The sequence below is a fragment of the Falco punctatus genome (assembly GCF_963210335.1).
Source record: "Falco punctatus genome assembly, chromosome: 22".
In the NCBI taxonomy this organism is placed as follows: Eukaryota; Metazoa; Chordata; class Aves; order Falconiformes; family Falconidae; genus Falco; species Falco punctatus.
The window spans coordinates 228,522-251,208 of record NC_137602.1 but is presented as its reverse complement, the minus strand read 5'-3'; the positions used below and the strand labels follow the sequence as shown (position 1 = coordinate 251,208).

Here is a 22,687-nt window from a genome sequence, read left to right as displayed (position 1 = left end):
CCCTCCCCCTCTCCCCCATCTCCCCCCCGGCAGACCTTCACGGCGTGGTGCAACTCCCACCTGCGGAAGGCCGGCACGCAGATCGAGAACATCGACGAGGATTTCCGCGACGGCCTCAAGCTCATGCTCCTGCTGGAGGTGATTTCAGGTCGGTCGCCCCGCTTGTGCCCCCTTCCTCCCTGGGGTTTGGGGTGTCCCCCCACGGCCCCTGGGGTCCCCTTGGGTCTCGCCAGGGTCCCCAAAATACTCTCTGGGATCTCCCAGTGTTGCCCTGAGTCCCCCGCCCCCCCCCCCCCCCCCCCCAGCGTGTCCTCTGGTGTCACCCCGGTGTGCCCCACGGTCTCACTGGTCCTGCTCGTTCCCCTCGGGGTCTTCAGTGTCCCTCTGGGTCACCCCAGCACCCCCAAAGACCCCCCCCAGTGTCCTCAGTGTCCCTCTGGGTCACCCCAGCACCCCCAAAGAGTCCCCAGGGTCCCCAGTGTGCCCGCTGGTCACCCCAGCACCCCCAGAGACCCCCCAGTGTCCTCAGTGTCCCTCTGGGTCACCCCAGCACCCCCAAAGAGTCCCCAGGGTCCCCAGTGTCCCTCTGGGTCACCCCAGCACCCCCAAAGACCCCCCCAGTGTCCTCAGTGTCCCTCTGGGTCACCCCAGCACCCCCAAAGACCCCCCCCAGTGTCCTCAGTGTCCCTCTGGGTCACCCCAGCACCCCCAAAGACCCCCCCAGTGTCCTCAGTGTCCCTCTGGGTCACCCCAGCACTCCCAAAGAGTCCCCAGGGTCCCCAGTGTGCCCGCTGGTCACCCCAGCACCCCCAGAGAGCCCCCAGGGTCCCTCTGGGTCCCCCCAGGGTCCCCAGTGTGCCCACTGCTCACCCCAGCACCCCCAAAGAGCCCCCAGTGTCCCTTTAGGTCACCCCAGGGTCCCTCTGGGTCACCCCAGCACCCCCAAAGAGCCCCCAGGGTCCCTCTAGGTCACCCCAGGGTCCCCAGTGTGCCCACTGGTCACCCCAGCACCCCCAAAGAGCCCCCAGGGTCCCTCTAGGTCACCCCAGGGTCCCTCTGGGTCACCCCAGCACCCCCAAAGAGCCCCCAGGGTCCCTCTAGGTCACCCCAGGGTCCCCAGTGTGCCCACTGCTCACCCCAGCACCCCCAAAGAGCCCCCAGTGTCCCTCTAGGTCACCCCAGGGTCCCTCTGGGTCACCCCAGCACCCCCAAAGAGCCCCCAGGGTCCCTCTAGGTCACCCCAGGGTCCCCAGTGTGCCCACTGGTCACCCCAGCACCCCCAAAGAGCCCCCAGGGTCCCTCTAGGTCACCCCAGGGTCCCTCTGGGTCACCCCAGCACCCCCAAAGAGCCCCCAGGGTCCCTCTAGGTCACCCCAGGGTCCCTCTGGGTCACCCCAGCACCCCCAAAGAGCCCCCAGGGTCCCTCTAGGTCACCCCAGGGTCCCTCTGGGTCACCCCAGCACCCCCAAAGAGCCCCCAGGGTCCCCCATCTCCTGCCCTGGTGTGACTCTAATCCTGTGTGTTCCCCCTGGGGTCCCCCCTGTCCCTTCAAGCCCCCTCCTGGGGCTCGCACGGGGTGTCTGGGGGCAGCGCGGGGCTTCTTATCGTTATTTTCTCTTTTTTTTTTTTTTTTTTTTTTTGACTTTTCTTGTCTTCCATCCCGCTTTTAAACACTCCTCCTCCTCCTCCGCTTTTTGCTGTTTGCCTGAAACAAAAAACAAAAAAAAACAAAAACCCTTTGATCCTTTTTTTTTTTTTTTTTTCTTCCCCAGGGGAACGATTGCCAAAACCGGAGCGGGGAAAAATGAGAGTGCATAAAATCAACAACGTGAACAAAGCCCTGGATTTCATCGCCAGTAAAGGCGTCAAACTGGTCTCCATAGGAGCCGAAGGTGAGTCCGGACCGGCGCAGCGGCGAGGACGGTGGGAGCCACCCCGAGGTGTTTCCGTTGAGTTTCAACCGGTGGGGCACGACGGGGCTCCATCGCCGCTGCGTCAAAAAAAAAAAAAAAAAAAAAACAAAACAAACCACAAAAAACGTCAAAAAAAAAAAAAAAAACCACACAAAAAAACCCCTGAAAAAAACCCTCTGGAAAAGCCAAATATTTGCACCTGCGTTGTTCCAAGCCGTCGGCGCTGGCAGGGGAAGCGTGGTGGTTTAAAAACCAAAATTCCTCCCATTAGACGAGGATCTCGGATTCGCTTTGGTGGCGGGACGGATTCTCCCGGCTCTGCTCCGGCCGCAGGCCGTCCCCGCGGAAAACAACCTGCTTAAGCGGAACAAAAACTGGAAAAAAAAAAACAAACTAAAAAAAAACCACCAAAAAAAAACGTTTTGCCTGGGTTTTGCTGCGGTACAAGCGTGTCCTTGGCCTCGCACCCACCGTGTGGCCGCCCGGCGTCGGAAGCACCGGCAGGACGCGGCGCCGGGGATCCACCGGCTGGGGAGAAGCGGGATACGGTTGATCCCGGATTTAATTCCCCCCTCTGCCTTGCTCCCAGGGCTGCCTACTCCTCCCCCCGGGGCTAAGGGAGAGGATTTCCCGTTTGGCCTCTGGTTTTACTGGTGGCTGCGGGAGCCGGAGGGTTGCCCCGGAGCTTCGGCGTGGTTTTGCCGGAGTTTTGGCAGCGGCTCACGCTGCAGAGCCGGTTCTTGAGGACGGCGGCTGCTCCCAGGTTTTCTCTTTGAAACCTCGTCGGCTGGGGAAGCCCGCGCCCGCTCCCGAAACCGGTGCGTGTCCCGACTGGTGCCGCATCCCAACCCGAGAGGCGCGGCCCGCGGTGGCGGTTACAAACAGCCGCTTCGCGCCGGAGGCTCCCGCCGGTCCCCGCCGGCGCCTATCTCACCGTAATCCCGCGGAAAAACCAAAAAAAACCAAAAAAACCAAACAAAAAACCAACCCAAAAAAAAAAAACCCAAGCGCTTGGGTTGCTCAAGCGATGAGAAATGTCACGTCGGCTCCTTCCTGGAGACACCCCGGGAACTGGGGGAACTGGGGGCTCAAGCAGCCGGAGCCCCCCGCCCCGGAGCCGTTGTTGGGACCCTCTCCGTGTCACCCCGAGGGTGACAAACTGCCGTTGGGAACGTTTATTTTGGAGGATGTCGGCTCCGGTTCCGCGTTTCTTGAGGCAGGAGAGGGGTGGAGGATGAGGAGCGGGGTGGGGGGTGGGCTCGGGGCATCCGACGTCGCAGCCCGGGGGGTGGGCAGCCCAAATCCGCGCTCCGGCACCTGAAGGCGACGTGGGAACGGGGTGGGGGGGGGGGACACGTTGCTCCTGGTGCTGCCCAGGTGGGTCCGGTGAGTCTTGCGGGGCCGCGGGTGGCTCCGGAGCGGCGATGCCGGCGCTGTGCCGGGAGCTGCTCCGTTAGGGGGGGAAAAAGGCTTCCCGGGAGCTGAACGGCGCCGCCTTTTTTTCCTTTTGGCTTTCAGAGATCGTGGATGGCAACGCCAAGATGACGCTGGGCATGATCTGGACCATCATCCTGCGGTTTGCCATCCAGGATATCTCGGTGGAAGGTAAGGAAGCCGGGATGCGGGCGGCAGCCGGCGCTGGATCCCCTCCCCGGCTGACCACCCCCCTCCCCCTGCTCCGGCAGAGACCTCGGCCAAGGAGGGATTGCTGCTCTGGTGCCAGAGGAAGACGGCGCCTTACAAAAACGTCAACGTGCAGAATTTCCACATCAGGTAACGCTCCCGGCGCCGGCTTTTCCCACCCCGCAGGATGCGGCCGCGCCGCTCCTGATGGGAATATCCCACGGGAAGGAGAGGACTGAGCATCCTCCTCCTCCTCCCGCCGCTCCGTGCTGCGGCTCGTGCTGCTTTGGGTTGGGGTTTATTTGATTTGGGGTCTTTGGGGGTGCTGGGGTGACCCAGAGGGACACTGAGGACACTGGGGGGGTCTTTGGGGGTGCTGGGGTGACCCAGAGGGACACTGAGGACACTGGGGGGGTCTTTGGGGGTGCTGGGGTGACCAGCGGGCACACTGGGGACACTGGGGACTCTTTGGGGGTGCTGGGGTGACCCAGAGGGACACTGAGGACACTGGGGGGGTCTTTGGGGGTGCTGGGGTGACCCAGAGGGACACTGAGGACACTGGGGGCTCTTTAGGGGTGCTGGGGTGACACAGAGGGACACTGAGGACACTGGGTTTTTTTGTTTTTTTTTTGCTGTGGTTAGCGTCCGCCCCTTCTCCAGGCTGCTCCTCCGGGGCGGGCGGACGGTGCGGGGTCCGTCTCAGCCCTCCCGCTTTTAAATCCAGGAGCAGGGGGGGGGAGGCGTGGGGCGGCGGGGGGGACACCTGTCCGTGGATTCGAGCCTGGCGCCGGCGCGGGGTCTCACTCTCCGCGTTTCCCTCGGCAGCTGGAAGGACGGGCTGGCTTTCAACGCCTTGATCCACAGGCACAGGCCAGAGCTGATCGAATACGACAAACTCAGGAAGGTAAAAACCTCTTCCCGGCTCGGAGACAGCGGGCGAGCACGGCCATCCGGCCATCCTTCCATCCCTCCCTCCCTCCCTCCCTCCTTCCGGCCATCCCTCCGTCCCTCCCTCCATCCCTCCCTCCATCCCTCCATCCCTCCCTCCCTCCCTCCCTCCATCCCTCCCTCCATCCCTCCATCCCTCCATCCCTCCCTCCCTCCCTCCTTCCCTCCCTCCATCCCTCCATCCATCCCTCCTTCCCTCCCTCCCTCCCTCCATCCTTCCCTCCATCCCTCCCTCCCTCCATCCCTCCCTCCATCCCTCCCTCCCTCCCTCCATCCTTCCCTCCCTCCCTCCCTCCCTCCATCCTTCCCTCCCTCCATCCCTCCCTCCATCCCTTCATCCCTCCATCCCTCCCTCCCTCCCTTCATCCCTCCATCCCTCCCTCCCTCCCTCCATCCTTCCCTCCCTCCCTCCCTCCCTCCATCCTTCCCTCCCTCCCTCCCTCCATCCTTCCATCCCTCCCTCCATCCCTCCATCCCTCCATCCCTCCCTCCCTCCCCCCATCCTTCCCTCCATCCCTCCCTCCCTCCATCCTTCCCTCCATCCCTCCATCCCTCCCTCCATCCCTCCATCCATCCCTCCTTCCCTCCCTCCCTCCCTCCATCCTTCCCTCCATCCCTCCATCCCTCCATCCCTCCCTCCCTCCCTCCATCCTTCCCTCCATCCCTCCATCCCTCCATCCCTCCATCCCTCCCTCCCTCCCTCCATCCTTCCATCCCTCCCTCCATCCCTCCATCCCTCCATCCCTCCCTCCCTCCAGCCTTCTGTCCCTCCCTCCATCCCTCCCTCCTTCCCTCTCTCCCTCCCTCCCTCCCTCCATCCCTCCATCCTTCCTTCTCTCCATCCCTTCATCCTTCCATCCCTCCATCCCTCCCTCCCTCCCACCCTCCCTCGCTCCATCCCTCCCTCCATTCCTCCCTCCCTCCCTCCCTCCCTCCTTCCCTCTCTCCCTCCCTCCTTCCCTCTCTCCCTCCCTCCTTCCCTTTCTCCATCCCTTCATCCCTCCATCCCTCCCTCCCTCCCTCGCTGCCTCCCTCCCTCCCTCCCTCCCTCGCTGCCTCCCTCCCTCCATCCCTCCCGCTGCCCCGCTGCCCTCTCCAGCAGCTCACACACACCCCCACCCCCACCCCCCCGCCCCGTTTTCCTCTAGGACGATCCGGTGACGAACCTGAACAACGCCTTCGAAGTGGCGGAGAAGTACCTGGACATCCCCAAGATGCTGGATGCGGAGGGTAAGCTCTCCGCGCCGCCGAAGGCTCCTCCGGTGGGCAAGCCGCTCCCTCGGGCCGCCCGGGAAGCGTGCCCCAGGACCGGGGAACAGAGGGATGGCCTGACCCCGGGGGCTTGTGTATTTAACACGCTCTTCTGCCCGTACAGGTGGATTTTTTTAAGAGCCGCTGGCTGGTGGGATTCCAGCCTAAATCGCAGCTGGCTCGCAGGCACGGCGGCGCGTGGAGAGCGAGCCTGGCTCGCGCCGGAGCTGGCCCCCCCCCCTCCCCCCCCCTCAGCCTGACCCTTGTTATTTAATTACAGACATTGTCAACACAGCTCGCCCCGACGAGAAAGCCATCATGACTTACGTGTCCAGCTTCTACCACGCCTTTTCGGGGGCTCAGAAGGTACCCGAGGCGGCTGCCTCCCGTCTCGCTGTCACGCTCCCCGCCGCAGCATCCCGCACTCAACGCCGCTTTCTCTTTCAGATGGGCCCGTCTTTTCTCTCGCGGGCTTTGGGAACCGCACCTCAGCTCGTTCGTGTGGGGTTAAAGAGCCGCTGGGCTTCCCGAAAATCCATCTCTCTGGTGGTGCTTGGGGTGGCGGGGGCTGACCCCGGCGCTATAGCCGGGGCCGCGCGGAGCTTCCCGAGGGAGCTCGGGAGCGCGGGATGTGGCTGGAAACGAAGCCTCGATCTTTTGAGAAAAAAGGTTGAGATGTTGAGAAAAGGGAAGCGCAGCTGGCAAAATAACCCCAGAGCCAGCTCCGGGCGGGATCCCAAGCCCCCCAGCGAGCGCATCGCCCCTCCGCCGCATGCCCCAGGGGGTGGAGGGTTTGCCGGCCGCTGCTTCACCCTCTCTCCTTGCCTTTCTCTCCGCGCAGATATCGTGGGCACGCTCAGGCCCGACGAGAAAGCCATCATGACATACGTGTCCTGCTTCTACCACGCTTTTTCGGGGGCGCAGAAGGTGAGCTGCGCCGGCCGGAGCTGCGCGCTTGGGGCTGACGCCGCTGACGCCGTACCCGCCGGTTCCCGGGGCGCTCGCGCTGCTGCTGGGCAAAACCACCCCGAAACGGGGCGGCTTTCCGCTTCCCTCCGGGAAAAGCCCCCGACTGGGTTCGGGGCCAGGCTGGCTGTGGCGCTGGGGGGGCTCTTCCAGGCTTTTGGTGGGGGCCGGAGGTAGCGTGGGGGAGCGAGACCCCGAATCCCAGTTTGCAGCGCGGCACGGGGGTCTGATCCGTCTTTGCGGCACGATCCAGCGCTCCCAGGGGGTCTGATCCGAGTTCTGGTCCGAGTTCTGATCCGGGTTCTGATACGGGTTCTGATCCGGGTTCTAATCCGGGTTCTGATCCTTGTTCTGATCCGGTTCTGATCCGGGTTCTGATCCTTGTTCTGATCCAGGGTTCTCCTCCAGGTTCTGATCCTTGTTCTGATCCGGGTTCTGTTCTGGGTTCTGATCCCGGGTTCTGATCCTTGTTCTGATCCAGATTCTGATCCTTGTTCTGATCCGGGTTCTGATCCAGATTCTGATCCTTGTTCTGATCCGGGTTCTGATCCAGATTCTGATCCTTGTTCTGATCCGGGTTCTGATCCTTGTTCTGATCCTTGTTCTGATCCAGGGTTCTCCTCCAGGTTCTGATCCTTGTTCTGATCCGGGTTCTGTTCTGGGTTCTGATCCCGGGTTCTGATCCTTGTTCTGATCCTTGTTCTGATCCGGGTTCTGATCCAGATTCTGATCCTTGTTCTGATCCTTGTTCTGATCCGGGTTCTGATCCAGATTCTGATCCTTGTTCTGATCCTTGTTCTGATCCGGGTTCTGATCCTTGTTCTGATCCTTGTTCTGATCCAGGGTTCTCCTCCAGGTTCTGATCCTTGTTCTGATCCGGGTTCTGTTCTGGGTTCTGATCCCGGGTTCTGATCCTTGTTCTGATCCAGATTCTGATCCTTGTTCTGATCCTTGTTCTGATCCGGGTTCTGATCCAGATTCTGATCCTTGTTCTGATCCTTGTTCTGATCCGGGTTCTGTTCTGGGTTCTGATCCCGGGTTCTGATCCTTGTTCTGATCCGGGTTCTGATCCAAGTTCTGATCCTTGTTCTGATCCGGGTTCTGATCCTTGTGCTGTTCTGGGTCCTGATCCTTGTTCTGATCCTTTTTCTGATCCGGGTTCTGATCCGGGTTCTGATCCAAGTTCTGATCCTTGTTCTGATCCGGGTTCTGATCCTTGTTCTGATCCAGTTCTGATCCGGGTTCTGATCCTTGTTCTGTTCTGGGTTCTGATCCTTTTTCTGATCTGGGTTCTGATCCAGGTTCTGATCCTTGTTCTGATCCGGGTTCTGATCCTTGTTCTGATCCAGTTCTGATCCTTGTTCTGTTCTGGGTTCTGATCCTTTTTCTGATCCGGGTTCTGATCCAGGTTCTGATCCTTGTTCTGATCCTTGTTCTGATCCGGATTCTGATCGGGGTTCTGATCTGGGTTCTGATCCGGGTTCTGATCCAGATTCTGATCCCGGGTTCTGATCCAGGTCCTGATCCTTGTTCCGATCCTTGTTCCGATCCTTGTTCTGATCCAGGTTCTGTTCTGGGTTCTGATCCTTGTTCTGATCCGGATTCTGATGGGGGTTCTGATCCCGGGTTCGGATTCAGGTTCTGATCCCAGGTTCTGATCCTTGTTCTGATCCAGGTTCCGATCCTTGTTCTGATCCTTGTTCTGATCCGGATTCTGATCGGGGTTCTGATCCCGGGTTCTGATCCGGGTTCTGATCCAGGTCCTGATCCTTGTTCTGATCCAGGTTCCGATCCTTGTTCTGATCCGGGGTTCTGCTCCGGGTTCTGATCCTTGTTCTGATCCGGATTCTGATCGGGGTTCTGATCCCGGGTTCTGATCCGGGTTCTGATCCAGGTCCTGATCCTTGTTCTGATCCGGGTTCCGAATCTTGTTTTGATTCTTGTTCCGATCCGGGTTCTGATCCAAGTTCTGATTCCGGGTTCTGATCCGGATTCAGATTCAGGTTCTGATCCCAGGTTCTGATCCCGCGTTCTGATCCAGGTTCTGATACGGGTTCTGATCCGGGTTCTGTTCTGGGTTCTGATCCGGGTCCTGATCCAGGTTCTGATCCTTGTTCTGATCCTTGTTCTGATCCAGGTTCTGATCCTTGTTCTGATCGGGGTTCTGATTCCGCGTTCTGATCCTTGTTCTGATCCGGGTTCTGATCCTTGTTCTGATCCGGGTTCTGATCCGGGGGTTCATCCTGCGGGGTGCTGGACCAGGCCCAGGTTGATTCCCTTGGGATCTGCCCTCGGGGCGCTGCGGATCCCAGCTCACCGGGATCATCCGGTGGTTCCTTGTGCCGGACAAGGTGTCCTGGAGCATCCCAGCGCCGCATCCCAGTGCCATCCCAGTGCCATCCCAGTGCCATCCCAATGCCGCATCCCAGTGCCACATCCCAGTGCCGCATCCCAGTGCCACATCCCAGTGCCACATCCCAGTGCCATCCCAGTGCCACATCCCAGTGCCATCCCAGCGCTGCATCCCAGCGCTGCATCCCAGTGCCATCCCAGTGCCACATCCCAGCGCCGCATCCCAGCGCTGCATCCCAGTGCCATCCCAGTGCCACATCCCAATGCCGCATCCCAGCGCCGCATCCCAGTGCCATCCTAGCGCCGCATCCCAGTGCCGCATCCCAGTGCCATCCCAGCGCCACATCCCAATGCCGCATCCCAGCGCCGCATCCCAGTGCCATCCCAGCACCACAACCCAGCGCCACATCCCAGGACCACATCCCAGCACCACATCCCAGTGCCGCATCCCAGTGCCATCCCAGCACCGCATCCCAGCACCGCATCCCAGCGCCACATCCCAGCACCACATCCCAGTGCCATCCCAGCACCGCATCCCACCTCCCTCCTGCTTTTCCCTTGGGTTTCCACCCAGCTTTCCGCTGCTTTTCCTTCCTTCCTGGTGATTTTGGGGGTTTCCTTTTCCTCTCCCTGCTCCCTCCGTCGACCCTCTCCGCTCCTTTCTGTCGCCTTTCCGCTCCGACCCCTCACCCCCCAGCCTTGATTTTTCCTGCCTCTTCCCACCCGGTGGAGAAAGGATCCGCCTTGGTGGAGCAGCAGGAGACCCCAGGGTGGTGCTTAGAGATGGGTTTCAAAAAAAAAACCAAAAAACCCAGATTAAAACGCAATTAAAAAAAAAAATAGCAACTTTAGTTTTGTGCTCCATCCAGCACCGGACCCCCGGCGGGGCAAAGAGAGAGATACCCATCCCCCCCCGCTGATGGGGAGCAGGGAAGGAGGTTGGAGCTCTGGGTTTGGGATGGGGGGGCTCGGAGGGGGGGGACACCCCAGTTTTCTCAACCCCCCCGTCCTCCTGTTTCCCTCACCCCCCCCCAGGCTGAGACGGCGGCGAACCGCATCTGCAAAGTGCTGGCCGTCAACCAGGAGAACGAGCACCTGATGGAGGACTACGAGAAACTGGCCTCCGACGTAAGCCACCGCCGGCGGGGGGGGGGGGGGGGACGGGACCCCTTCCCCCAGCATCCCCCCACCCCCTAAATCCCATTTTTTCCCCCCCCCTTTTTTTTTTTTTTTTTTTTTTTTTTTTTTTTTATTCAACCCCCCCCGCAGCTGCTGGAGTGGATCAAGCGCACCATCCCTTGGCTGGAGGACCGCAGCCCCCAAAAAACCATCCAGGAGATGCAGCAGAAACTGGAAGATTTCCGCGATTACCGGCGGGTCCACAAACCCCCCAAGGTGCAGGAGAAGTGTCAGCTGGAAATTAATTTCAACACGCTGCAGACCAAGCTGCGCCTGAGCAACCGGCCCGCCTTCATGCCCTCCGAGGGGAGGATGGTCTCGGTGAGCCGGGGGAGGGGGGTCCCGTGGGGATGGGGAGGGGGCTGCGAGGACCAGGAGGTCCCCTCCCGGGGCTCCTGCGCGGGGTTGGGGCTGGAGGGCTCTTCAGTGGCTCCCCCCAAAAATGGGGGGGAGCATGAAGTGGGCAGGAGAGGTTCGGGGGGGCACAGGGGGACCTGGCTGCTGTTGTGGGGGCGGGGGGAGAGGACCCCGCAGCCGTCGGTGCGGGCACAGGGGGGGACCCCGCTGTTGTCGGTGCGGGCACGGGGGGACCCCGCTGCTGTCGGTGCGGGCACGGGGGGACCCCGCAGCCGTCGGTGCGGGCACGGGGGGACCCCGCTGTTGTCGGCGCGGGCACGGGGGGACCCCGCAGCCGTCGGTGCGGGTACGGGGGGACCCCGCTGTTGTCGGTGCGGGCACGGGGGGACCCCGCAGCCGTCGGTGTGGGCACGGGGGGACCCCGCTGTTGTTGGTGCGGGCACGGGGGGACCCCGCAGCCCAGCCACAGTTACAAGGGTGACGGAGCTGGTGGGGGAGGAGCAGGCGCTGGCAGCGCAGGACCCCCCTGAGCCCCCGCGCCCCCTCCCCAGGACATCAACACGGGCTGGCAGCACCTGGAGCAAGCGGAGAAGGGCTACGAGGAGTGGCTGCTCAACGAGATCCGGCGCCTGGAGCGGCTCGATCACCTGGCCGAGAAGTTCCGGCAGAAGGCCTCCATCCACGAGGCGTGGACCGAAGGTGGGGGCACATTTCGGGGCCGGGGAGGGGGGGTCACATACCTTGGGAAGCAGCTGGGGGGGCCAGGGGGGGTTTCACATCCCTTGTTTTCACACCCCTTTTGGCTTTGCTCTGGGTGGCGTGAGCCGGGGGGGGTCCCTGTCCCCCCACCCTGCAGTGCATCTCGGAGATGCTCCTCGTTATTTCGGGGGTTTTGGTTATGTAGAAGGTTTGGTTTTTTGTTTTTTTTTTGGGGGGGGGTGGGAGGGGGAACTGTTTGGGGTCCGTTTTTCCACGGAGGTGCCGCCCAAGCGGCAGGAGGACCCACCTGGGTGCCCCGCCGGGTGTGTTTGGGGGGGGGATGGATGAGGTGACAGCGCCGTGTGTCCCCCACCCCCCACCCCCGCCCCTCCCCCCCCCCAGGCAAGGAGGCCATGCTGAAGCAGAAGGACTACGAGGCCGCCACGCTGTCGGACATCAAGGCGCTCATCAGGAAGCACGAAGCCTTCGAGAGCGACCTGGCGGCGCACCAGGACCGCGTGGAGCAGATCGCGGCCATCGCGCAGGAGCTCAAGTACGTCTGCGCCCCCCCCCACCCCCCCACCCCCCCCCACAAAACACCCCTGGGGTCCCCCAGCGCCCCACACCTCGGCCCTTCCCACCGCAGATCCCTCCGTATCGGGGGGGGGGGGGGGTCTGGCGGCAAGACCCCCCGGGCACGGCTGACCTCGGAGCGGCTCCTCCGCACAGTGCCCCCATTGTTCCACCCGGCCCTTCCCCCCCCCTGGTTTTCTCCGCCGCCAGAATACGGTTATTGTAAGGCGGCCTCGCTCTTTTTTTTTTTTTTTTTTAATTTTTTTTTTTTATTATTTTTTTTTTTTATTTCCCCGCCCCCCCATCACTCCCCGGGTCAGATAAACTCGGGCACAATTAGTACACTGAAAACCAGCGCAAGTTCCGAGCCGTGAATGGAGCCCTTCTTCCCACGGCTGGAGCCACGGCCGGCCGGGAAACGGGGAGGTGGGGGGCGTGGGAAACGCCGTGGGGGGGGGTCCTAACGAGCCCCCCACCCACCCCAGAACCCCACTCACCGCCCCCCCTCCCCCCCGCACCAGCGCCCCACTCACCGCTGGAACGGGAGCCGAGCGCATCCCTGCGTCAGGATGCGGGGGGTGGAGGGGGTGACCCCATCCCGACTCCGGTGGTCCCAATGTGTGCGCCCCCTGCCCCGTGCCCTCACCCCACTGCATTTCTGCCCCCCCTTCCCGCCCCCCCCTAAAGCGAGCTGGATTATTACGACTCGCCCAGCGTCAACGCGCGGTGCCAGAAGATCTGCGACCAGTGGGACGTGCTGGGCTCCTTGACCCACAGCAGGAGGGAAGCGCTGGAGGTGAGCCCCCTACTCGGGGGGGACACCTGTGGGAGTGGGGCCGCCCCGGGGGGGGGGGGGGGCTTTTCCCCCTCCTCATTCCCGCTGGCCGCCCGCAGAAAACGGAGAAGCAGCTGGAAACCATCGACGAGCTGCACCTGGAGTACGCCAAGAGGGCGGCCCCCTTCAACAACTGGATGGAGAGCGCCATGGAGGACCTGCAGGACATGTTCATCGTCCACACCATCGAGGAGATCGAGGTGTGGGGGGGGAGGGGAGGGGCGGGCCGGGAACCTCCCGTTTCTCACTGGGATGTTGTTCTCCCCGTTGGGAACGGCATCATTTTGGGGGGGGTCGGGTGAGCCAGAGGGGGGTTCTGGTGATGGGGGAGGGGATGATGTGCCGGTACGGCTCCCGGAGCAGCACCTCCCCCACCACCACCCCGGCTCTAACCCATCCCCCCACCCCCGCAGGGGCTCATCGCCGCTCACGACCAGTTCAAATCCACCCTCCCCGACGCCGACAAGGAGCGCGAGGCCATCCTGGGCATCCAGCGGGAAGCGCAGCGCATCGCCGACTTCAACAGCATCAAACTCGCCGGGAACAACCCCTACACCTCCGTCACCCCCCAGATCATCAATTCCAAGTGGGAACGGGTGGGTGCCGGCGGCGCGGAGCCCCAGTTTCCCGGGAATAACGCGGGGATGCTCAGTGGGGCCGGAGCTCCCGGTAAAGGGGGTCTGCCCACCCACCGGGGGGGGGTTTCGCCAACGCACGGTCCCCTCCCCCGCCCCCGCAGGTGCAGCAGCTGGTGCCGAAGAGGGACCACGCGCTGCAGGACGAGCAGAGCAAGCAGCAGTCCAACGAGCACCTGCGGCGGCAGTTCGCCAGCCAGGCCAACATCGTGGGGCCCTGGATCCAGACCAAGATGGAGGTGAGCGCCGGAGCACGGCGGGAGGGCAGCCACGCGCGGGGAGCTGCTGCGGCTCTGGGAAGGACGGGGAGTCGGGAAAGGGCTGGTAAAAAAAACAGGTGGGAGCACATGGGGTCCACGCTGCCCGATGTCTGCATCAGTCCGGCTCCCAAAAATGATGGGAAACTGGGAATTGGATGATAAAACCAGGCTGGAGCTCGGGCTGCCCTGTGTCTGCATCAATCCGGCTCCTAAAAAAGATGGGAAACTGGGAATGGGTTGATAAATCCAGGCTGGAGCACGCTGGGGCTTGAGCTGCCCCGTGTCCGCATCAATCCAGTGCCTAAAAATGATGGGAAACTGGGAACGGGTTGATAAAACCAGGCTGGAGCTCGGGCTGCCCTGTGTCTGCATCAGTCCGGCTCCCGAAAATGAGGGGAAACTGGGAATTGGATGATAAAACCAGCCTGGAGCTTGAGCTGCCCTGTGTCTTCATCACTCCAGCTCCCAAAAATGATGGGAAACTGGGAATGGGTTGATGAATCAGGCTGGAGCTTGAGCTGCGCCGTGTCCGCATCACTCCAGCTCCCAAAAATGATGGGAAACTGGGAACTGGTTGATAAATCCAGGCTGGAGCACACTGGGGCTTGAGCTGCCCCGTGTCCGCATCAATCTGGTGCCTGAAAATTATGGGAAACTGGGAATTGGATGATAAAACCAGGCTGGAGCTCGAGCTGCACCATGTCTGCATCAATCCAGCTCCTAAAAAAGATGGGAAACTGGGAATGGGTTGATAGAATCAGGCTGGAGCTCGGGCTGCCCTGTGTCTGCATCAGTCCAACTCCTAAAAAAGATGGGAAACTGGGAATTGGATGATAAAACCAGGCTGGAGCTCGGGCTGCCCTGTGTCTGCATCAATCCGGCTCCTAAAAAAGATGGGAAACTGGGAATTGGATGATAAATCCAGCCTGGAGCTCAGGCTGCCCTGTGTCTGCATTGCTCCAGCTCCTAAAAATGATGGGAAACTGGGAATTGGATGATAAAACCAGGCTGGAGCTCGGGCTGCCCTGTGTCTGCATCAATCCGGCTACTAAAAATGATGGGAAACTGGGAACTGGTTGATAAAACCAGCCTGGAGCTCGGGCTGCCCCGTGTCTGCATCGCTCCAGCTCCTAAAAATGATGGGAAACTGGGAATGGGTTGATAAATCCAGCCTGGAGCTCGGGCTGCCCCGTGTCTGCATCGCTCCAGCTCCTAAAAATGATGGGAAACTGGGAATGGGTTGATAAATCCAGCCTGGAGCTCGGGCTGCACCATGTCTGCATCGCTCCAGCTGCCCAAAATGTTGGGAAACCGGGAATCTCGGCTTCTCAAACCCGCCTGGAGCACGCCGGGGCTCACCCTGCCCCGCGTCCGCGTCGCTCCGGCTCCTGCCACCCGTGAACGATCCCACCACCCCTGGCACCGGCGGCGGGTGGCCGAGCCGGGGCTGTTCCCCTTCCCCTTCCCGTTCCCGTGCCTTTGGCCTTACCCCGTAGCCTTGACGGTGCCGTTGGCTCCCGGCAGGAGATCGGGCGCATCTCCATCGAGCTGCACGGCACGCTGGAGGCGCAGCTGGCGCAGCTGAAGCAGTACGAGCAGAGCATCGTCGACTACAAACCCAACATCGACCTGCTGGAGCAGCAGCACCAGCTCATCCAGGAGGCGCTGATCTTCGACAACAAGCACACCAACTACACCATGGAGGTGGGCGCCTGGCTTGGCTCCTTAATTCTAATTATCCCTATTAATTAATTAACCCTGCCGGGAGGGGCGGAGGATGGGGGGGGTGGGGGGGGTGTGGTACCCAAGGGGGGCTATAGGGCACCCAGGGTGGGGGAGGGGGTTGCAAAGCTTTGGGTTGGGTCGCGGCGGCCTCCTGTAGGAACGCATCGATCCCCCCCTCGCTAACAAGCCCCCCCACCCTCTTTCCCATCCCCCCCCCACCCCATCCCCCTCCCGCCGGCAGCACATCCGCGTGGGCTGGGAGCAGCTCCTCACCACCATCGCCCGCACCATCAACGAGGTGGAGAACCAGATCCTCACCCGCGACGCCAAAGGCATCAGCCAGGAGCAGATGCAGGAATTCAGGGCTTCCTTCAACCACTTCGATAAGGTGCGACCCCCCAGCCCCTCCCCCCCCTCCCCCAGCTCCCCCCCCCCCCCCGGGGGTGCCGAAGCCACCAGTAACGCCCCGTTCTGCTCCGTCCCCTCCCTGGCAGGACCACGGCGGCGCGCTGGGGCCGGAGGAGTTCAAGGCCTGCCTCATCAGCCTGGGCTACGACGTGGAGAACGACCGCCAGGTACCGGCGCCCCCATCCCATCCCATCCCATCCCCCTCCTCGCTCTTCCTCCCCATCCCCCCCCCTCTCCTCCTCGCGCCCCCCCCCGCCGCCGCCGCCGCCTTCCCGCGCCGAAACGCCTCCCGTAACCGAGTCTCTGCCTTGTCTCTCTCCTCTTCCTCCCGCGTTTTCCTTCCTCTTCCTCTCTGCATGCGCTCTCTGCCCTCTGCGGCCGGCTCTCCTTCCTCTTCCTCCTCTTCCTCCTCCCGGAGAAGAAGCGCGCGGGAAGCGTGGACACGGACGACTTCCGAGCTCTCCTTACCGCCACGGGATACAGCCTGGTACGCTCTCTGCTATCCTCCTCCCCACCGCCGCCACTTTTTATTTTCCCACCTTTTTTTTTTCCGCCCTCCCCCACTTCTCCGCTCTTCCTGACGCTGCGATCCCGCTGAGGGGGGGGGGCTGGGAACAGCCGCCGCGATCCCGGAGGATGGGGGAGATCCCCCCCCCCCGTGCGCACCCAGGGTCCGTCAGGGCACTGCAGGGTGGTGGGGGAGGGGTGGGATCCAGCGCTCCCACCCCCCCCTCACCGCCCCCCCTCCCCCCATCCCCTTCCTTGCTCCAGGGCGACGCCGAATTCAACCGGATCATGAGCGTGGTGGATCCCAACAACAGCGGGATCGTCACTTTCCAGGCGTTCATCGACTTCATGTCGCGGGAAACCACCGACACGGACACGGCGGATCAAGTCATCGCCTCCTTCAAAGTCCTGGCCGGCGACAAGGTGCAGCACCCGCCACGACGGATCCCACACCCGGATCCACCGAAACTCACGGATCCACCCCAAACCTCCACCGTTTCGACGAATTTCCTAATTTGTTTTTTTTGGTTTTTGTTCTTTTTATTTTTTTGGTTTTTTTTTTAATTTTTTTTTTATTTTTTTTCCCCCCAGAACTACATCACGGCCGAAGAGCTGCGGCGGGAGCTGCCCCCCGAGCAGGCCGAGTACTGCATCGCCCGCATGGCTCCCTACCAGGGTCCCGACGCCGTGCCCGGCGCCCTGGACTACAAATCCTTCTCCACCGCGTTGTACGGCGAGAGCGACCTCTGAGCCGCGCCGCGGCGGCACCCAGCGCTGGCGCTTCCCGCCACGAGCCAAATCCCCCATTTATTTTTATTTTTTTCATTCGGTTTTTATTGGGTTTTTTTCCCCCCCCTCATTGCTCCACACTCAACCTCTCCCACCCACCTCCCTGCACCCAACGAGGCGGGGGGGGGGGGGGGGTGTCTCCTCCCCGGGGGGGCACCGGTAACGCCACGGCCGCCCCACCGCGCGGTTCTTGCGTATTACACCCACCACGTACCTATGCAACGATATATTTTGGGTTATTTTCGGGGGGTTTCGGGGTTTTTTCACAGGGGAGGGCTGCCAGCTGCGGGGAGGGGGGGGCTCACCTTTTAGTGGCTTGGGGGGGGGTGGGGGTTGATTTTTTTTTTATTTTTTTTTGCCGGCAGGGGAGCGGGGAGCTTCAGCTCTGCCTCAGATAATATTTTTTTTAATAGAAAAACCCATATTTTTTCAACTAGCAGCTCCAAAGGGAGCCCCCGCCCCCACCCCGTGCGGGTTTATCCCTCTCCGCAGCCGAAAATCCCAACAAGCTGGGGTGGGGGTTGGGGGGGGGGGGAAGGGGGCAGCAGAGCCCCCCCCCCCCCCCCCCGGCTCGGGCGGAGGATGGTGCAGTGGGGGGGGGTCAGGGGGTGGTGGTGTCTCACCTCCAGCGCAGCCCCCTCCCCCCGCTCCCCCCCCCCCCCCTCCTTCCAACCTTGGAGCAGGTTTTTCTGAGGACCAAAAATTCAAAAAAAAAAAAAAAAAAAAAAATTAGAGGAAAAAAAAAAAAGAGAAAAAGAATAAAAAAAAAAGGGCAAAAAAAAAATTTAAAAAAAAAAAAAAAAAAAGCCTGATCTTTTAAAATTTAAATGAAAGCCAGAAGGTTCCTATTTACTTTATTAACTTACGGATTTATTATATAAATATATATTCACCTAGCAGCATATATTACCGGTTTTTCTTTGTCATGTAATTAAAATATTGCTGATAACCGTTAACGGAGACTTTACCCTTCCGCACCGTGCTCATCCCTCCTGCCCGGGGCTGGGGGAGCACTGGGGACCCCCCCCACGACCACCCCCCACCCCCCCCCCCCCCCAGCCCTGCCCATGCCCCCCGGGTTGGGGTCCGCAGGACAATAAAAGGTGGCGGATTTTTAAGGACGCCGAGACGCGTTTTTGTGCTTGGCGGGGGGGGGGGGGGGGGGCGCGGGGGTGTCTGGCCCCCCCCCAGAACTGCAGGAATTTGGCTCAAAAGCCCTTGGGGGAGGGGGAGGGGGAGGGGTGGTGTTTTTTGGCAGGTTGTGGATGGAGCAAAACGTCGTGGGCAGGAGGGAGGGGGACACTGGGGACAGGGGGACACAAGGGGGACAAGCACAGGACTTGGGGACACGATGGGGACAGGGACGAGACTCCGGGGACACAAGGGGGACAAGCACAGGACTTGGCGACACGATGGGGACAGGGACGAGACTCCGGGGACACAAGGGGGACAAGCACAGGACTTGGCGACACGATGGGGACAAGCACAGGACTTGGGGACACAAGGGGGACAAGCACAGGACTTGGGGACACGATGGGGACAGGGACGAGACTCCGGGGACACGATGGGGACAGGGACGAGACTCCGGGGACACGATGGGGACAGGGACGAGACTCCAGGGCCACAAGGGGGACAAGCACAGGACTTGGGGACACGATGGGGACAGGGACGAGACTCCGGGGCCACGCACAGGACTTGGGGACACGATGGGGACAGGGACGAGACTCCGGGGCCACAAGGGGGACACGCACAGGACTTGGGGACACGATGGGGACACAAGGGGGACAAGCACAGGACTTGGGGACACGATGGGACACAAGGGGGACAAGCACAGCATAATGGGGACAGGGGGACATCGGGGACAAGGACAGGTCCGGGGGGGACACTGGAGACTGGGACAAGGGGGCATGAGGGGGACAAGCACGGGACTTGGGGACACTGGGGATGGGGACAGGGGGGACACGGCCCAGGGACGGGGTGGGGGGTGTCAGGACCCCCCAGAACAGCACCCAGGGTTAAGGCAGAGACTGGGGGGGACATGGGACCCCCCGTTTATTGGGGACACACACCCCTGGAGGGGGGAGGGGCACCCCTCTTTCTGGGGGTCCCTACAGCTTGGCGAAGGGGACACTCTCGGGGTCCCTCTTCTCCAGCGCCGCCTGCACCGACTTGAGGATGTCCTCGGTCTGCAGCATGGCCATGTTCCAGGTGGCCTGGGGACACGGGGACACCGCCGCGCCCGTGGCACCGCCGCGCCGGTGGCACCCTCAGGGGCACCCACGGGGACGGGGACCAGGACACGCTCAGGGACAGGGACGCCCTCGGGGACAGGGATGGGGACACGGACACGCTTAGGGACGGGGATGGGGACAAGGATGCCCTTGCAGACAGGGATGGGGACCAGGACAGGACACGCTTAGGGACAGGGATGAGGACAAGGACACGCTTAGGGACAGGGATGAGGACAAGGACACGCTTAGGGACGGGGACAAGGACAGGACACCCTTAGGGACAGGGACAAAGACACTCTTGGGGACAGGGACGCTCTGGGGGACAGGGACACCGTTGGGGACAGGGACAGGGACGCCCTTAGGGACAGGGATGCTCTGGGGGACAGGGACAGAGACAGGCCTCCCTTAGGGACAGAGACGGTGACAAGAACACCACTGAGGACAGGAATGGGAATAGGGACCCCCTGAGGGACAGGGATGGGGACAAGGACACCCTCAGGGACAGGGATGGGGACCAGGACAGGGATGGGGACCAGGACAGGACACCCTTAGGGACAGGGACAGGGACGCCCTTGGGGACAGGAACGCCCTTGGGGACAGGGACGCCCTTGGGGACAGGGACGGAGACAGGCCTCCCTTAGGGACAGAGATGGTGACAAGGACACCACTGAGGATGGGAATAGGGACCCCCTGAGGGACAGGGACGGGGACCAGGACAGGACACCCTTAGGGACAGGGACAAAGACACTCTTGGGGACAGGGACGGAGACAGGCCTCCCTTAGGGACAGAGATGGTGACAAGGACACCACTGAGGACAGGGATGGGGACCAGGACGCCCTCAGGGACAGGGATGGGGACCAGGACAGGACACCCTCGGGGACAGGGACAAAGACACTCCTGGGGACAGGGACGCCCTTGGGGACAGGGATGGTGACAAGGACACCACTGAGGACAGGAATGGGAATAGGGACCCCCTGAGGGACAGGGATGGGGACAAGGACACCCTCGGGGACAGGGATGGGGACAAGGACACCCTCGGGGACAGGGATGGGGACAAGGACAGGACACCCTCGGGGACAGGGACACCCTTGGGGACAGAGATGGTGACAAGGACACCACTGAGGACAGGAATGGGAATAGGGACCCCCTGAGGGACAGGGATGGGGACCAGGACACCCTCGTGGACGGTGACAGGGCCACCCTCGGGGACAGGGCCGAGGACGAGCACCCCTGCGTTGGGGACAGGCCTTGGGGACAGGTGTCCCCGCCTTGGGGACGGTGACACTCACCACGTAGCGCAGCCCCTCGGGGACGGGGTGGTCGCGCGCGTACACCAGGTTGACCTTGGTGCCCTGCACGGCCACGGGGCTGCGGGCGGCCACCGCCGCCGCCACCGCCAGCGCCCCGCGCAGCAGCGCCGCCTTGTCGGGGAACACGCGGCTGCGGGTGACAACAACGGGTGTCCCCGAGTGTCCCCCTGGCTGGGGGGGGTGGGGGTGGGGGGTGTCCCCAGGGGACGAGGGGGGTGGCCGTACCTCACCAAGCCGCAGCTCTGCGCCTCGGGGGCCATCATCTTGCGGGCGGTGAAGGCCAGCTCGTTGACGAGGCTGCGGGGGTGACACGAGGTGACACGGGGTCCCGCTGAAGTCCCCTCCCCCGCCACCAGCCCGCCCCACCCCCACCCGGTGTCCCCGTCCCCCCCCCCCGTCACCTCTGGCTGCCCACGATCTTCGGGAGACGCTGCAGGGTGCCCACGTCGGCCGCCAGCCCGATGTCCACCTCCTGCGGGCGAGGGGACACGTGAGGGGACACACGAGGACGTGGGGAGGGGCTGAGGGGGCCCAGTGTCACCCGTGGGGTCACCGGGATGTCAGAGGGGTCTTTGGGGACACACAAGGAGCCACAGAGACAGCTGAGGGGGCTTTGGGGACATCCAGGGGATCTTGGGGACATCCAAAGAGGCCCCAAGACACCCAAGGGGCCTTGGGGACATCCAAGAAGCCATAGGGACATCTGAGGGGTCTTGGGGACACCCAAGGAGCCAGCAGGACAGCTGGGGGGGATCTTGGGGACATCTGAGGGGTCTCTGGGGACACCCAAGGAGCCACCAGGACAGCTGGGGGGGATCTTGGGGACATCTGAGGGGTCTTTGGGGACACCTAAGGAGCCACCAGGACAGCTGGGGGGGATCTTGGGGACATCTGAGGGGTCTTTGGGGACACCCAAGGAGCCACCAGGACAGCTGGGGGGGATCTTGGGGACATCTGAGGGGTCTTGGGGACACCCAAGGAGCCACCAGGACGGCTGAGGGGTCTTGGGGACATCTGAGGGGTCTTTGGGGACACCCAAGGAGCCACCAGGACAGCTAAGGGGTCTTGGGGACATCTGAGGGGTCTTGGGGACACCCAAGGAGCGACCAGGACGGCTGGGGGGGATCTTGGGGACATCTGAGGGGTCTTGGGGACACCCAAGGAGCCACCAGGACGGCTGGGGGGGATCTTGGGGACATCTGAGGGGTCTTGGGGACACCCAAGGAGCCAGCAGGACAGCTGGGGGGGATCTTGGGGACATCTGAGGGGTCTCTGGGGACACCCAAGGAGCCACCAGGACAGCTGGGGGGGATCTTGGGGACATCTGAGGGGTCTTTGGGGACACCTAAGGAGCCACCAGGACAGCTGGGGGGGATCTTGGGGACATCTGAGGGGTCTTTGGGGACACCCAAGGAGCCACCAGGACAGCTGGGGGGGATCTTGGGGACATCTGAGGGGTCTTGGGGACACCCAAGGAGCCACCAGGACGGCTGAGGGGTCTTGGGGACATCTGAGGGGTCTTTGGGGACACCCAAGGAGCCACCAGGACAGCTAAGGGGTCTTGGGGACATCTGAGGGGTCTTGGGGACACCCAAGGAGCGACCAGGACGGCTGGGGGGGATCTTGGGGACATCTGAGGGGTCTTGGGGACACCCAAGGAGCCACCAGGACGGCTGAGGGGTCTTGGGGACATCTGAGGGGTCTTTGGGGACACCCAAGGAGCCACCAGGACAGCTAAGGGGTCTTGGGGACATCTGAGGGGTCTTGGGGACATCTGAGGGGTCTTGGGGACACCCAAGGAGCGACCAGGACGGCTGGGGGGGATCTTGGGGACATCTGAGGGGTCTTGGGGACACCCATGGAGCCAGCAGGACAGATAAGGGGTCTTGGGGACACCTGAGGGGTCTTGGGGACACCCAAGGAGCCACCAGGACGGCTGGGGGGGATCTTGGGGACATCTGAGGGGTCTTGGGGACACCCAAGGAGCCACCAGGACGGCTGGGGGGGATCTTGGGGACACCTGAGGGGTCTTTGGGACACCCAAGGAGCCACCAGGACAGCTGGGGGTCTTGGGGACATCTGAGGGGTTTTGGGGACACCCAAGGAGCCACCAGGACGGCTGGGG

General features: G+C 62.4%; 3 protein-coding genes and 1 long non-coding RNA gene across 7 annotated transcripts in view; 1 reads left to right on the top strand and 3 right to left on the bottom strand.

Annotated features, from left to right (window-relative positions):
• Positions 1–17,976, top strand: ACTN4 (actinin alpha 4). Of its 3 annotated transcripts, XM_080370821.1 has the most exons (21): positions 1–148; positions 1,773–1,892; positions 3,432–3,518; positions 3,599–3,686; positions 4,362–4,440; positions 5,633–5,714; positions 6,577–6,662; positions 10,089–10,181; positions 10,323–10,553; positions 11,141–11,288; positions 11,691–11,841; positions 12,549–12,657; positions 12,756–12,896; positions 13,110–13,292; positions 13,436–13,570; positions 15,116–15,295; positions 15,558–15,704; positions 15,811–15,891; positions 16,146–16,211; positions 16,496–16,654; positions 16,823–17,976. In XM_080370821.1, exons 1-21 carry the CDS (start codon positions 124–126, stop codon positions 16,979–16,981), a joined length of 2,550 nt encoding a protein of 849 aa, XP_080226947.1. In that variant the 5' UTR covers positions 1–123; the 3' UTR covers positions 16,982–17,976. The 3 variants fall into 3 exon arrangements, with proteins under 3 accessions (XP_080226947.1, XP_080226946.1, XP_080226945.1); XM_080370820.1 differs by lacking the exon at positions 16,146–16,211; XM_080370819.1 differs by lacking the exons at positions 6,577–6,662; positions 16,146–16,211 and adding an exon at positions 6,016–6,101.
• On the bottom strand, positions 17,858–18,833 carry LOC308056046. Of its 2 annotated transcripts, none has more exons than XR_013924689.1 (2): positions 18,787–18,833; positions 17,858–18,664 (listed from the first exon to the last, which is right to left on the bottom strand). It is a non-coding gene; the product is annotated as an uncharacterized lncRNA (long non-coding RNA). The 2 variants fall into 2 exon arrangements; XR_013924690.1 differs by having other exon boundaries at positions 18,726–18,819.
• Positions 18,834–19,035: 202 nt separating this feature from the next.
• On the bottom strand, positions 19,036–21,220 carry ECH1 (enoyl-CoA hydratase 1). Its single transcript, XM_080370822.1, has 4 exons — positions 20,964–21,220; positions 20,788–20,859; positions 20,542–20,692; positions 19,036–19,233 (listed from the first exon to the last, which is right to left on the bottom strand). The coding sequence occupies exons 1-4, from the start codon at positions 21,203–21,205 to the stop codon at positions 19,129–19,131; spliced, it is 570 nt and encodes a 189-aa protein (XP_080226948.1). The 5' UTR covers positions 21,206–21,220; the 3' UTR covers positions 19,036–19,128.
• Positions 21,221–22,113: 893 nt separating this feature from the next.
• SARS2 (seryl-tRNA synthetase 2, mitochondrial) overlaps positions 22,114–22,687 on the bottom strand; it is a gene marked incomplete at both ends in the record, with an annotated part of 3,687 nt that continues 3,113 nt past the window's right edge. The window contains 1 exon segment of the mRNA XM_080370811.1: positions 22,114–22,173. Coding sequence (XP_080226937.1) covers positions 22,114–22,173 — 60 coding nt within the window.